This window comes from Coenobita brevimanus, chromosome 31 (genome assembly GCF_032717465.1).
Source record: "Coenobita brevimanus isolate Jiangsu-jjx chromosome 31, ASM3271746v2, whole genome shotgun sequence".
Taxonomy (NCBI): Eukaryota; Metazoa; Arthropoda; class Malacostraca; order Decapoda; family Coenobitidae; genus Coenobita; species Coenobita brevimanus.
In genome coordinates, this window is record NC_136984.1 from 7618082 (window position 1) to 7633383 (window position 15302).

Below are 15302 nucleotides of genomic sequence, written 5' to 3' on the forward strand. Positions count from 1 at the left end.
AACCCAACCAGATGCCTCACCACCCACCACACCCCGCACCCCACCACCCATCACTCTCTCACGAGCTCAGCCCCCTGCTACCACCTGCACCACCTCATCCCCGAACATTCAGACAACCCCGCGAGGCCGTATCTCCCCACCACCACCGGCTCACTCTCCCCCTACACCTCACCCCACCTTTCCTCGGCTCCGACGACACACACCACCTGCCACATCCCACTCCACAGCCCCTGCCAAGCTACCACGGTTCCAGCACCGCACACCATCCGCCATCACCCCCACACCCACACCATCCCCTAGCTTCGTACCCACCGCCCACCCCACACCACTAGCACAGAACCCTGCTACCACCCAAACCACCCCACCACCAAACACCGGGATGGCGCCACAAGATCGCACTCCCTGCTCGCCACCTACTCTCCAAGCCAACTCTCCTGCCACCTCACCACCGCTACCGACCTCACACCCCCAACCTCCCCATGCTCCCGCACCACCTGTCACTTCCACATACGAGTGCTATGGTTCCTCCTCGCCATCCCCCTCCACCTCCCCTACCACCTCAGCCTCCACCACCTCCATCACCCCCCGCACCTCACCTGACATCTCACCCGCCACACCTCGCTCACCTTCACCCCTTCCTTCCGCCGCCTCACCCTTTCCACCCAAGCCCACGTGCCCCGCCCACCCCACCACCCCCGCAGGACAACCCACTACCACCGCCCTCTCCCCTCCACACCTACGCACGCCCACTCCGACGATCTCACCTTCCACCGCGCCCCCAACGTGCGCGACAGCCCATGCCAACCGACCCCGCCCACCCTGCACGCCTACTTCCCCACGCACAACCACCCTCAGAACCACCACCACCACCCCCTCCGGCCGACTCTCATGCCCACCCACCCGATACACACACACCCCTACACCGCCCACCTCTCCACGACTTCACACCATCAAGCTACATCAGGCCCAAATCTCCTCTACCTGTACTCCCCAGAGACTCAGTGTCGCATTACCATGGCACAAAACCAGGCCCTTACCCTCGGTATCCAGCATTCAGCTCCCAACCACACCGACAGCCACACCAAGCAAGATGAGAGTGAAGCGGGCTGTATGGGCACTTACGCTTGGCAGGAACCAAAGACTCCGTGGGCCACACCACCTGCTAAACATCCTCCAGTCTACCACCGCCACCTCCACACTCTTCCTCACCTGCGACCCAGAATAAGAAGAAAACCCCTACACTGTCACCTGGCAAACTGCGCTGCAACACCTCCAGCCCGTGTACACCACCTCCAACACACAAGCGTTCCACCTCCAGCCACGAGGACGTGACTTTTTACAGGGGGAGAGTGGTAAAATGCGTGACTTAAAGAACAGTGCCCCCGAAATATACCATAGTGCCCCCAACAACAGGGCAAGCAAAATACAGCTCAGTATGCCCGAGGATGTACCTAGACCCCCCCATGGACCCCACGGGGTAGCCGCCACCAGTCACAACCACTCCCGGCAACAGCGACGTATGTCAGCCCGGGCCGTGTGCCCCTATGTCACGCAGCCACCACACCGTTGCCACCGTAGGAGAAAGACACTACCTTCACGGAGTGGGATTCTTGAACCAGCTAGGGGTGGAGTTGTAATAGACACTCCAGATGGCGCCTCTCTGGTAGAGACGATCTATGGTCGCTCCCATCCTCGTGAGATAATCTATGGTAGCTCCGAAAGTGCTCCGGTAGAGACGATATATGGTCACTCCCATCCTCGTTAGACGATCTATGGTCGCTCCGAGTTCCAGTAGAGACGATCTATGGTCGCTCCAAGTTCCAGTACAGACGATCTATGGTCGCTCCGAGTTCCAGTAGAGACGATCTATGGTCGCTCCGAGTTCCAGTAGAGACGATCTATGGCCGCTCCGAGTTCCAGTAGAGACGATCTATGGTCGCTCCGAGTTCCAGTAGAGACGATCTATGGTCGCTCCCATCCTCGTGAGACGATCTATGGTCGCTCCGAAAGTGCTCCGGTAGAGACGATCTATGGTCGCTCCCATCCTCGTGAGACGATCTATGGTCGCTCCGAAAGTGCTCCGGTAGAGACGATCTATGGTCGCTCCGAAAGTGCTCCGGTAGAGACGATCTATGGTCGCTCTGAAAGTGCTCTGGTAGAGACGATCTATGGTCGCTCCCATCCTCATGAGACGATCTATGGTCGCTCCCATCTGTGTGAGATGATCTATGGTCGCTCCGAGAGTGTCTTGGTGGAGACGACCTATTGACGCTCCCTTCCTCGTGAGACGATCTATTGTTGCTCCGAGGGTGTGCAGAGAGAGGTAAGGAGAGAGACGTCCCTACGGCAGGAGACTAGAGCCCAGGCTTCCTGTACCAGAGTGTCCCGGACAGGCCTGACAGCCTCCCCTGGTCTCTGTTCCCTACGTCTGGCTCTAGAGCAGACGCACCTGACGGACCCCAATGGAAGTTGCTGCCGCAGCCCTCCTCTGTCGGCTCCCCTAGACGCTGGAGACCGCAGCCTGCAGTCTCTCTCGGTTCTCCCCAGGACACCCAGGCGCGATCTCCCTACACCCCCATGACACCGTAAGGCCCTCACGACATGCCGGGATTTATCACAGAGGTTCCTGGAGCTATTCGGCCCCATTCCCGAGGGCCTCACGCCTGATCCCAGCCCGGAAGTCACAGGTAGCCCAGGACGCGAGAGGACGCCCTTACGAGTTATCCCGTGCCCTCTCGGCACGCCTCACATTGGCGGTGCCCCTAGCCCAGCCGGATCGCCGACAACATGTTCCTGCCTATCCCCCTGATGAATACGTGTGATACTGTAGTACGAGTGATTTAGGTTAAGTGTGATTTCCCCTAATATAAGTATTGTGCAGTGATTTCATATAGTGAATATTGGGGTAAATAAGATCACAGTGAGAAGCTAAAGGACGAGTGTGTGGAACAAGATCTGATGAACTATGATTATGAGTGACATCCCTGTTATACAATTGGTAAGCCTGTGCCGCCTGGAGATTCCCCTATAAAGACATACCCCCATTACTGTGAAGGAATGTTGTGAAAGGGAGTATTAATGGTATTCTCTCCGTCCCCCACGCTACCCATAAATCTTGTTTATCACCCTCGCTCACTCCAATATCCCGAGTAAGTGTGAATCAAGAAAAAAATCAATTACCAAAGACCCTTGGCTAGTGGAAACCATATAAACTTCACGACTATTATCTGCCGCTCTCCAGTATTACCATAACTTTCCCCTAGCCGTCACAAGTCACTCCCCGCACCTCCCCTATCTCCTCCTCATGAGACTCAACCCCCCCCCCCGCACCTCCCGCGCGCGCCTATATTTGCTGCACTCTTGATACACTAGGGTTGATTGTGTTGTCATTACTATCAGAGAAGCAAGTATCCTGCGAGATACACATATCCTAGATAAGGTTTTATTTTGCTATGTATTGTGTGGTAATATCTGCTGATTTGTCCTGTGTCTGACTGTGGTAATATACGTGTAAAGGTTGTTGCCTAGAGTTTTTGTGTCCTGCCTGTCTTTATTGCACTAAGCTCCGGTCTCGAAAGAGGACCCCGCTCTACGTTAGGTGTAATGGGAACGAGAAGTCGAGCCTAATTTCACCTAGTATTACACTGGTGGCCAGCGGTGGTTCTAGACCCGGGCGTAAAAGAGAGGTAATCAGGAAATATTTGGCAAAATGGCAACTAAACCGCATGTTCAGTTACCCAAATTTGACCCCGACCAGTATGATATATACACATATCTGGCAACAATTAAACCTTTTCTGGATATTGGCTTTGAAAATGACCAACAAAAAATTGCCGTCACACTACCACTGTTGGGTATAGCGGCGGCGAACATAGCGCCGAAAATCATCCAAGAACTCACCTGGCAGAACTTTGCAAAGTTCACTGTACAGTACAAGCCATCACCCCATCATTGGGGAAAGTAGTGGCTCTATCCAAATTGGATAGTTTTTCATTCGACGGGGATTTAGATAATACCCTGATACAGGCAAGACGCCTGGTTACTGCTACCTACCCAAGGCAGATGAGGAAACACGGGATCAGCATATATTTAACACTCTGCTCAGAGTACTCCGAAGTGTTGTGAAACAACACTTCACTATCCATGACCCAACAGGAGACATGGATAGAGATATCAGTTTAATGAGGCTCCTTTTAGCCGTCCATGCCACCCCCCAACGCATCGGCGAAATAAATCAGTTCCCCGTTGACCTCATCACTGGCAACGCATGGGAATTTTCTCGTGCTACCATGGATGCCCGATCCACGACATCCGTGAGCAGCTAGAAACTGCCCAGTGCAGCCAAATGACACGAGGGCGATTACAAACCTCCCCACCATACGCAAATTCCCCTAAGCCTCAGGAGAAAGAAAATACAAAAAAGGAAACACAAAATACGCCCCCCCACTGCCCCCCCATCCCACCGTAACGGCAGGGGCCACCTCACATCTCCCCCAGTCTACGACAGGGGGGAACGTTATCTTTCCTTTTCCTCCCCTCTCACTATCTCTTCTGTTCTGCCTTCCCCTATTCCTGCCCCTAGTTCTAACCTTCCCACCCCACACACCACTATACCCCCTCAACACAAAACCGGCCTCCCTCTTCACAGGCCTCCTAGGACCCTTTCCTCATCTTCCCCTAACCTACTTCCTAAAACCACATCCCCCCATCTACTGCCTTCCACCTACCACCCCGCACCACCCACCACCATCACTTCACCACCGCTCGCTTTCCCCGCCCACATGGTTAACTCATTCACCTTCCCTATCACACCCTCCTCCTCATCCCCGAACATTCAGACAACCCCGCGAGGCCGCATCTCCCCACCGCCACCGGGTCCCTCTCCCCCTACACCTCACCCCACCTTTCCTCGGCTCCGACGACACACACCACCTGCCACATCCCACTCCACAGCCCCTGCCAAGCCACCACGGTTCCAGCACCGCACACCGTCCGCCATCACCCCCACACCCACACCATCCCCTAGCTTCGTACCCACCGCCCACCACACCACTAGCACAGAACCCTGCTACCACCCAAACCACCCCACCACCAAACACCGGGATGGCGCCACAAGATCGCACTCCCTGCTCGCCCCCTACTCTCCAAGCCAACTCTCCTGCCACCTCACCACCGCTACCGACCCCACACCCCCAACCTCCCCATGCTCCCGCACCGCCTGTCACTTCCACATACGAGTGCTATGGTTCCTCCTCGCCATCCCCCTCCACCTCCCCTACCACCTCAGCCTCCACCACCTCCACCACCCCCCGCACCTCACCTGACATCTCACCCGCCACACCTCGCTCACCCTCACCCCTTCCCTCCGCCGCCTCACCCTTTCCACCCAAGCCCACGTGCCCCGCCCACCCCACCACCCCCGCAGGACAACCCACTACCACCGCCCTCTCCCCTCCAGACATACGCACGCCCACTCCGACGATCTCACCTTCCACCGCGCCCCCAACGCGCGCGACAGCCCATGCCAACCGACCCTGCCGACCCTGCACGCCTACTTCACCACCCACAACCACCCTCAGAACGACCACCACCACCCCCTCCGGCCGACTCTCATGCCCACCCACCCGATACACACACACCCCTACACCGCCCACCTCTCCACGACTTCACACCATCAAGCTACATCAGGCCCAAATCTCCTCTACCTGTACTCCCCAGAGACTCAGTGTCCCTTTACCATGGCACAAAACCCGGCTGTTACCCTCGGTATCCAGCATTCAGCTCCCAACCACACCAACAGCCACACCAAGCAAGATGAGAGTGAAGCGGGCCGTATGGGCACTTACGCTTGGCAGGAACCACAGACTCCGCGGGCCACACCACCTGCTAAACCTCCTCCAGTCTACCACCGCCACCTCCACACTCTTCCTCACCTGTGACCCAGAACAAGAAGAAAACCCCTACACTGTCACCTGGCAAACTGCGCTGCAACACCTCCAGCCCGTGTACACCACCTCCAACACACAAGCGTTCCACCTCCAGCCACGAGGACGTGACTTTTTACAGGGGGAGAGTGGTAAAATGCGTGACTTAAAGAACAGTGCCCCCGAAATATACCATAGTGCCCCCGACAACAGGGCAAGCAAAATACAGCTGAGTATGCCCGAGGATGTACCAACACCCCCCCACGGACCCCACAGGGTAGCCGCCGCCAGTCACAACCACTCCCAGCAACAGCGACATATGTCAGCCCGGCCTGTGCTCCCCTATGTCACGCAGCCACCACGCCGTCGCCGCCGTAGGAGAAAGACACTACCTTCACGGAGTGGGATTGTTGAACCAGCTAGGGGTGGAGTTGTAATAGACACTGCAGATGGCGCCTCTGTGGTAGAGGCGATCTATGGTCGCTCCCATCCTCGTGAGACGATCTATGGTCACTCCGAAAGTGCTCCGGTAGAGACGATCTGTGGTCGCTCCCACCCTCGTGAGACGATCTATGGTCGCTCCGAAAGTGCTCCGGTAGAGACGATCTATGGTCGCTCCCATCCTCGTGAGACGATCTATGGTCGCTCCGAAAATGTTCCGGTAGAGACGATCTATGGTTGCTCCCATCCTTGTGAGATGACCTATGGTCACTCCGAAAGTGCTCCGGTAGAGACGATCTATGGTCGCTCCCATCGTCGTGAGACGATCTATGGTCGCTCCGAAAGTGCTCCGGTAGAGACGATCTATGGTCGCTCCCATCCTCGTGAGACGTTCTATGGTCGCTCCCATCCTCGTGAGACGTTCTATGGTCGCTCCCACCCTCGTGAGACGTTCTATGGTCGCTCCCATCCTTGTGAGACGTTTTATGGTCGCTCCGAGAGTGTCTTGGTAGAAACAACCTATTGTCGCTCCCTTCCTCGTGAGACGATCTATTGTCGCTCCGAGGGTGTGCAGAGAGAGGTAAGGAGAGAGACGTCCCTACGGCAGGAGACTAGAGCCCAGGCTTCCTGTCCCAGAGTGACCCGGACAGGCCTGACAGCCTCCCCTGGTCTCTGTTCCCTACGTCTGGCTCTAGAGCAGATGCACCTGACTGACCCCAGTGGAAGTCGCTACCACAGCCCTCCTCTGTCGGCGCCCCTAGACACTGGAGACCGCAGCCCGCAGTCTCTCTCGGTTCTCCCCAGGACACCCGGGCGCGATCTCCCTACGCCCCCATGACGCCGTAAGGCCCTCACGACAGGCCGGGACTTATCACAGAGGTTCCTGGAGCTATTTGGCCCCAGTCCTGAGGGCCACATGCCTGAGCCCAGCCCGGAAGTCACAGGTAGCCCAGGACGTGAGAGGACGCCCTTACGAGTTATCCCGTGCCCTCTCGGCACGCCTCGCATTGGCGGTGCCCCTAGCCCGGCAGGATCGCCGACGACATGTTCCTGCCTATCCCCCTGAAGAATACGTGTGATACTGTAGTACGAGTGATTTAGGTTAAGTGTGATTTCCCCTAATATAAGTATTGTGCAGTGATTTCATATAGTGAATATCGGGGTAAATAAGATCACAGTGAGAAGCTAAAGGACGAGTGTATGGAACAAGATATGATGAACTATGATTATGAGTGACATCCTTGTTATACAATTGGTAAGCCTGTGCCGCCTGGAGATTCCCCTATAAAGACATACCCCCATTACTGTGAAGGAATATTATGAAAGGGAGTATTAATGGTATTCTCTCCGTCCCCCACGCTACCCATAAATCTTGTTTATCACCCTCGCTCACTCCAATATCCCGAGTAAGTGTGACTCAAGAATAAAATCAATTACCAAAGTCCCTTGGCTAGTGGAAACCATATAAACTTCACGGCTAATATCTGCCGCTCTCCAGTATTACCATAACTTTCTCCTAGCCGTCACAAGTCACTCCCCGCACCTCTCCTATCTCCTCCTCGTGAGACTCAACCCCCCCCCCCACACCTCCCGCGCGCGCCTATATTTACTGCACTCTTGATACACTAGGGTTGATTGTGTTGTCATTAGTATCAGAGAAGCAAGTATCCTGCGAGATACACATATCCTAGATAAGGTTTTATATTGCTATGTATTGTGCGGTAATATCTGCTGATTTATCCTGTGTCTGACTGTGGTAATATACGTGTAAAGGTTGTTGCCTAGAGTTTTTGTGTCCAGCCTCTCTTTATTGCACTAAGCTCCGGTCTCGAAAGAGGACCCCGCTCCACGTTAGGTGTAATGGAAACGAGAAGTCGAGCCTAATTTCACCTAGCATTACAATATATATATATATATATATATATATATATATATATATATATATATATATATATATATATATATATATATATATATATATATATATATATATATATATATATATGGACTAAATGCTCCAATCTCTCCAACTCATTTCTCCCTGCTGCTTCTGGCACCTTGCCAAAAACCATTCTAACAACTTTACCTCATCACCCTTCCCTCTTAGATGCTGCTCTGATGAGTCTGTAGTTGTTTCTTCTACTGATAATGAAGATCACTTAGTTCAGACTTTCTCATAAATTCCACATTAGACGATTCGGGTGTTATTCCACTATCACTTCCCCCTTTTGACATCCTCATGGCTGACATTAAAATATCTTCAATTGATGCGCATTATGCCATCACTGGCCTCAGTACCAACAAGGTATATGGGCCTGATTGGGTCCCTCCTTTTGTCCTAAAGAAATGTGCTTCTGTGCTTACAGTCTGCCTAGGTACAGACTCGTTCGTCTTTGTCCGTCAACTTGTACCTTTCCTTTTTGCTGGAAGTTTGCTCTTATGAGGTCAGTCCCAAAGAAGGATGACCATTCCCAACCCTCTAACTGTCGATTAATTGCTTTAATATTTTGTATATCTAATGTTTTCTTAAATCTATTCCAAACAAACAAACAAAAATTAAAGCACCTTTCGTATCACAACCTTCCTTCTGATCGTCAGTATCAGTTTTGCCAGTGACGTTCCACTGGCAATCTTCTCACCTACCGCTCGGACTTCTGGTCATCCTCCTTTCGGGACTTTGGCGAAAGCTTTGACAGTGCAGTTGACGTCTGTAAGGCTTTCCATTGAGTCAGGTATAAATATTTAATTTGCAAACTGCTTTCTTGTGGTTTCAATCCTTCTATCTGTGCCTTCATTTCTAGTTTCCTTTCTGGACGTTCTATAGCTGCTATTCAAGATGGCCACTGTTCTTCTCCTAGGGCCAACAATGGTGGTGTTCCCCAGGGCTTTGTCCTATCAACAACTTTCTTCCTTTTATTCATCAGTTACCTTCTAAGCTATACATCTAACTCTGTTCATTCATCCACTTATGACTCCACCTTTCACCTTTCCATCCCCTTCCCGTAGCGCCCATATCAGCATTAATTTCATCAGACTTGATTGCTGACTTGGCGCATATCTCTGACTAAAGCAAAAGTACTCTTCGTGCTTTGAGCACATTAAACACCGCAAAACAAACCTAACCTGACTAATCGAACCTAGCAACCCTAATCTAACATAACTAACCTGACCCAAACAAACCTAACATGACATAATCTGACCAACCTAACCTAACTGAAACAAACATAACCTGACCTAACCACACTAACCTCACCTAACCCAACCACACTGACTTAACTTTACCTAACTAACCTAACTTAACCTAACTCTACTACAGATTGAGAAGTTGCTGTTTAATTGTCCATCATGAAGGCAATGCTGACTCCAGTGATTATGATGATGATGATGATGGTGGTGGTGGTGATGATGATGGCAGCCTCTGAATCAACGGGCGAGACAGGAATCATGGGCTGTCATGTTGATAGTCCATTTAAGTATAATCTCAGGGACCTCTTTGATTGGGAGTTAGGTGAGTAGGATTTGTCTGTTTGTTTGTTTTAATGCTGTGATGAGATTAAGCAGCATAAATGCAGCAGGTGTTGATGTGATATGTGCTCATATTCTTGTCAGGTAACAAAGCTCCTTAACACCTCCTCTCTCGCGTTTTTATTTTTGGTTATGGTTGGTTAATACCGTTTTATAGTGTTAAGAAGCGAGATTTGCCAGTTAGGTAGCCGAGATGTTTCTCGACGTTTCCCGTACCGTAACTCGGGTAGGAATCAGAGTTGCCAGTTTGCCTGTTGTTTGTCTGCATAGTTGTGTCATACGTTATCCATTAATTTTTGTGCTCTCTTTCTTTATACTCTTTTATTTATGTGATTCCTTGTTAAACTATGTATTTTATTTTAAGTTTGTATGCTAAATAATTTACAGTGTTGTGTAATGTAAGAAACTCTGTCATGTTTTGGATATCCCCGAGTTGGCACTGTTGTTCACGTAGACTGTAGAAAACTCCAGAATGTAGGAAGTTTATATAAGGATGGGGAAGAGACTAGAGCAAGTTCAGTCGGTTTTCAGCTCAGTTTGAGTGTCGGTGCAGTGTCAGTGTAGTTTGTATATTTTTGTTACTTGTGAAAACAGCGAAGTGTTGTTGGCAAATAGTGAAGAGTTATTGAAGTTTGCATATCATTGGTACTTGTGGAAACAGTGAAGTGTTGTCAAGCATTAAGTGTAATTGCAGTTAGTAAAGACTGTATAGCTCCAGTGCCTGTGAGAATAGTGAAGTGACGTTGGAAAGCATTAAGTGTAATTATTTGGAAAATAAAGACTGAACTTTAGAAGCCAGTATTAATTTACGATGCCTCAGCTGATCCTGTGTACTGTACACCTAGAGGCTGACCACAGGAAGAATAACTCATTGGGCAACGTCCTTCCTATACTGAGCTACTGCTGTTGGAGCCTGTGGCAGTGTGGAGTGGGGACGTAACACTGGTGTTGGGAGTGTGGATTATTTAGGGCTGCAGTGAGTCTATCTTTCGACATGGAAGCAGGTGTGCAGACAAGGTCTCGAGCTGGGCAGGAGGAGGAAATGTCCTTGGCAACAATTGTGAAGCTATTACAGGCCCAAAGTGAAGAACAGAAAATGTTCAGGAACGAAATCAAAGCACAATTACAGGCACAGAATGAAGGACAGAAAGAACTCCAAGAACAAATACAGGTTCAAAGTGAAGAATAGAAAGAGCTTAGAAATGAAATAAAAGAAGAACTGCAAGCACAGAATGAACAACTAGAGGCACAAAGTGAGGAACAAAAAGAACGATATGATCAACTTCATTACAGGAGCAACAGAGGGAATTACAACTGAGGATGCAAGGACAGCTAAATGCTTTCATGGGGGAAATCAAGAAAAAACAGGAACAATTGAAGGAGGAGGTATATGCTGCACTACAGCAGCAGACGTATGAGGTAAGCATTAATATGACTGAGTGCAAACAGCATGTAGACGACCAGTTGAAGTCAATGATTGAGGAAACAGTGACGGAGTACAGACAGCAAGTAGATAACCAGTTGAAGCATGTAGCTGACCATGTAAAGATAATTAGTGAGAAAATTGTGGCTGTACAGAAATATTGCACTGCTGAGAGTCAGGTTAGCGTACAGAGGGCATATGAAAGGAGTGGACAGTATATGGTGAATCGATCCCAGGCACCTAAAGGTAGCATTACCAGGTTGAATAATCAGAATGCAGAAGTTTTAAGTTCTGGCCTTAATTATAATGCCCCATCCAACAACATACTTGCAACTGTGTGGAACCATAATAGAGAAGTGAGCCTCTTGTCAATGGTTCACCGCCCCTTGATGCACCGTACTGATTCCGTTGATTACCGGAGCGAGAACAGGCGTCACATTTGGAAACCTGAGTGTGTCATGGACTATAACATAAACATGATATCGACGGTAGAGTGTGCCAGGACCACGATTCACTTGCTAGACAACACTGCTCTGAATTGCCACCACCTTCACGCCATGACAACAGGAGTTCAGGAAACCTTTGAAGGGTTTGTGAGGGAGCTCACAAGAGAGATGTTTGCATGGTATGCTGTTGAAAGGCCCCAACATCGCAACCGCACTGCCCCTATTGCCCAAACTCCCATGAGAATATCCGGCCACCATTTCCCCACTCCTATCCCTCCCCAGCCAAACAGACCTAGGTCCCAATGCAGGTGTCACGTGTGTAGCAATTCCCGGGTGAGACTCACTACACAGAGGAAGGACACCCGCTATGAGTGCGTCGAATGTGAAGTGGGTCTCTGTATTCACCCATGTTTCAGCGAATATCACACCTTGATGCAATTCTAATATGCTATGAATGCGATAGGACGCTGAAACTATGAAGTAAATGCGACAATCAGACGCTCAGTGAAATTATCAGTCCTGTTCATCTGAAAATATTAGTATAAAGTGCATACGGGTATAACATAAGTGCAAAAATAGTATGTAAGTGTATAAATATGCTGTAAGTGGAAACATGCCTAGCGAGTGTTTTTTGATGCGATATTCTGTCGCTCAGTGCAATAAATAAGGCCCGTAAATATGTAAATATTATTATTGGAAATGCAAACGGGTATAATATAAGTTCAAATTATTGTAAGTGCTGAAATATATTCAAAGTCAAAATATTCCTAGCGTGTGTATAGAGATGCGATATCTTGACGCTCAGTGGAATGAAGAAGGCCTGTAATTATGAAAATAGAAGCCAACAAGTGGGAAAGTGTGTAATATATGTGAAGAATTTGTATGTAAGTGTTTGAGTATTATGTTGGTCGAAACATTCATTGCGAGGGTATTTTCATGCAATATTCTGACGCTCAATTGAATAAATAATGCCAGTAACTATGTATAGTGCAGTATAGGGATGTAAACGTGTGTAATGTAAGTGGGAAAGTATAATTGGAGTGAAAAAATAAAGTAGAAGGTGAAACACGAGTGTTTGAGATTGTGCTTGCTATGTGAATATGCGGTAGCATTTTGCTAAATGCCCTCGTAATGAATGTAAATAATTGAAAACATTTACAGTGGTGGAGGAAAGGTTCTATGTAAAGGAAAAAACAATAGGAAAGTGATAAAACAATTGGATATGTTGAAATACAAGTCATACCGAGTGTGCTTAGTAAGCCGATGTGCGCTATACTTATCCTGCATGTCATCGTAATGAATGAAAACATCTGAAAACATTTACAAACAGTAAAAATAGGTAAAAGGTCAATGAAACAGAAGTATACAAGTAGAAAAAATGATATGTTGACTGATACAAGAAACTTAGCACATAGCATGTTACCACTTGGACCTGACTCGCTATGCTCGCGCAACGGTACAATGCTTATTTTTCATATATATGTGTTTGAAATTCATTTTATTGTTACTCTTATTGTTATTAGTTCAAATTCAATAAACGTTGAGGTGTTGTTTGTTGTTTCTCCCAATATTTCCTACCATAGAAAACGTGAGCGCCTCACGTCAATGATAGAATACGATACCTAGCGCAGGGGACCTCACCTGTTCTGACCACTTATGGACCACGGTAAGCCCTTTCTTGGTGATTTTCCTTTGTTTCTCAACAAAAGCGGAAGTTTTAGCCAAAAATTATTTTTTCCAAAATAGCTCGGGATTGACGGATGTCGGAGGTGCGGAAAACCTCGGGACGTGATGGCTCAAACTGCTGGAACGCAGATATAGAACCATGTACCAGACTGAGGTTTACAGAACAAGATTCCGGAACTGTGTGTGGGCTTGAGGTGAACCCCTATGGCTCGTGACTTGAAGAGTATGGCATACAAGATGTACTCTGGAGCAGCACCTAACCTGTTGGCTATTCTACTGAGGGACCAATTCATCGATGCAATTGATAATGCAGAGTTGAAAGTGCAGGTGAAGCAGGCACAACCAAGAAGCATGCAAGAAGCACTAGCCAGGACTCTAGAAATTGAATCCTACAGTACATCAGGTCCAGTACATCCACCTTCCAGGCAGGTTGTAGTGCAGGATTCAAGGCAAGAACGGTGCAGGTATGGGAAGTGGAAAATTTTGAAGGTGTTGGTACTGTGAAAAGCCAGGACATCGGAAAGAGGAGCAAGAAATGGAAGAGAGAACAGGAGAAGATCAGAGGAGGTTGCCAGTTCTGCGAGAAGCTGGGGCACAAGAGGATGGATTGTTACAATTTGAAAAAGGAGCAAGAACTGACCAGTGCAAGGAAATCTCAGATTGCAACAAATGGGTGTTGGACGGTAGGACACTTCAGCTATGAGCGTCCAGTTGAGAAGGATGAGGGTAATTTAGTGAAGGCTGGTGACAAGAAGCTACAACCAGCCAATTTTTCCCAAGAAGCCCCACCACTGAAGAAATGAAGGAGGACCTTGATGAATAGTGGACGAGAAGACGGAAGAACTGACGGCAAGGAGTGTAGTAGGAATGGGAGTCTTGGCAAATAATGCCACTGTACGGTTATGACAAGGCCAGCGTCAGATGCAGAAGACCTGAAAAAGATGCAGATTTACAACCAGTGCTAGAGTGGCTGCAGTGGACTATAGTGCAGGCATCTTGGGAAGAAATTTCCAGGTTAAGCCCTGCGACCAAGAGTTAATGGAGTCAGTGGTACTTTCTTCGTTTGAACAACGGGCTACTGGAGCGTCAGTGGGAGACATTCGATGGCCTCAGGAAGTATTGGCAACTGGTTGTTCCGAAGATGATGAGTTCAATAATATTGGATGGGTCCCATAACCACATTACTAGTGGGCACCTGGGAGTGAAGAAAACCCTAAGTCAGCTGCGACAGAGGTTCTGCTGGACTGGCATGTGCCAGGATTTTGAAGAGTGATGTTGGTCCTGTGATGTGTGTTGTGACAAGAAGGGACACAAGAAACATGGTTGCGCCCCTATTCAGCTGTACCAAGTGGGTGCACCGATGGAAAGAGTCACGGTGGACATCGCTGAACCTTTGCCACTCACTGAAAGAGGAAACTGGTATATATGTATTGCCATGGACTACTTCACAAAGTGGCCAGAAGTCTATGCTATCCCTGATGAAGAGGCTGTGACTGTTGCTCAGGTGTTGGTTGACCAGTTTTTCTGTCGTTTTGGGATGCCACAAGAACTACATTCAGACTAGAGTAGAAACTTCGAGCCTGCTGTGTTCCATGAATGCTGCAAGTTACTGGGGAGCAAGAAGAGGACGAACCCACTAAGGTCACAGTCAAATGGGATGGTGGAGAAAATCAGCTGGACCCCAGGACAAGAACTGGCAAAGTACTGCATAGAGGGACAAACAGAATGGGACCATAAATTACCTGCATTGTTGATGGCATATCGGTCTACATCCCATGAGTCTACCGGCTACACCCCTGCAAAACTGATGTTGGGCCATGAGTTATGTTTACCCACTGACTTATTAATGGGATGACC

The 15302-nt window shown here is 49.1% G+C and overlaps 1 protein-coding gene across 1 annotated transcript in view; it reads left to right on the forward strand.

Moving 5' to 3' along the window:
- LOC145395415 (uncharacterized) overlaps positions 1-15302 on the forward strand; it is a 171069-nt gene that overhangs the window by 66334 nt on the left and 89433 nt on the right. Inside the window, exon 2 of the mRNA XM_080269019.1 lies at positions 9682-9873. Coding sequence (XP_080125145.1) covers positions 9711-9873 — 163 coding nt within the window. The 5' untranslated portion in view covers positions 9682-9710. The remainder of the gene's footprint in view (positions 1-9681; positions 9874-15302) is intronic.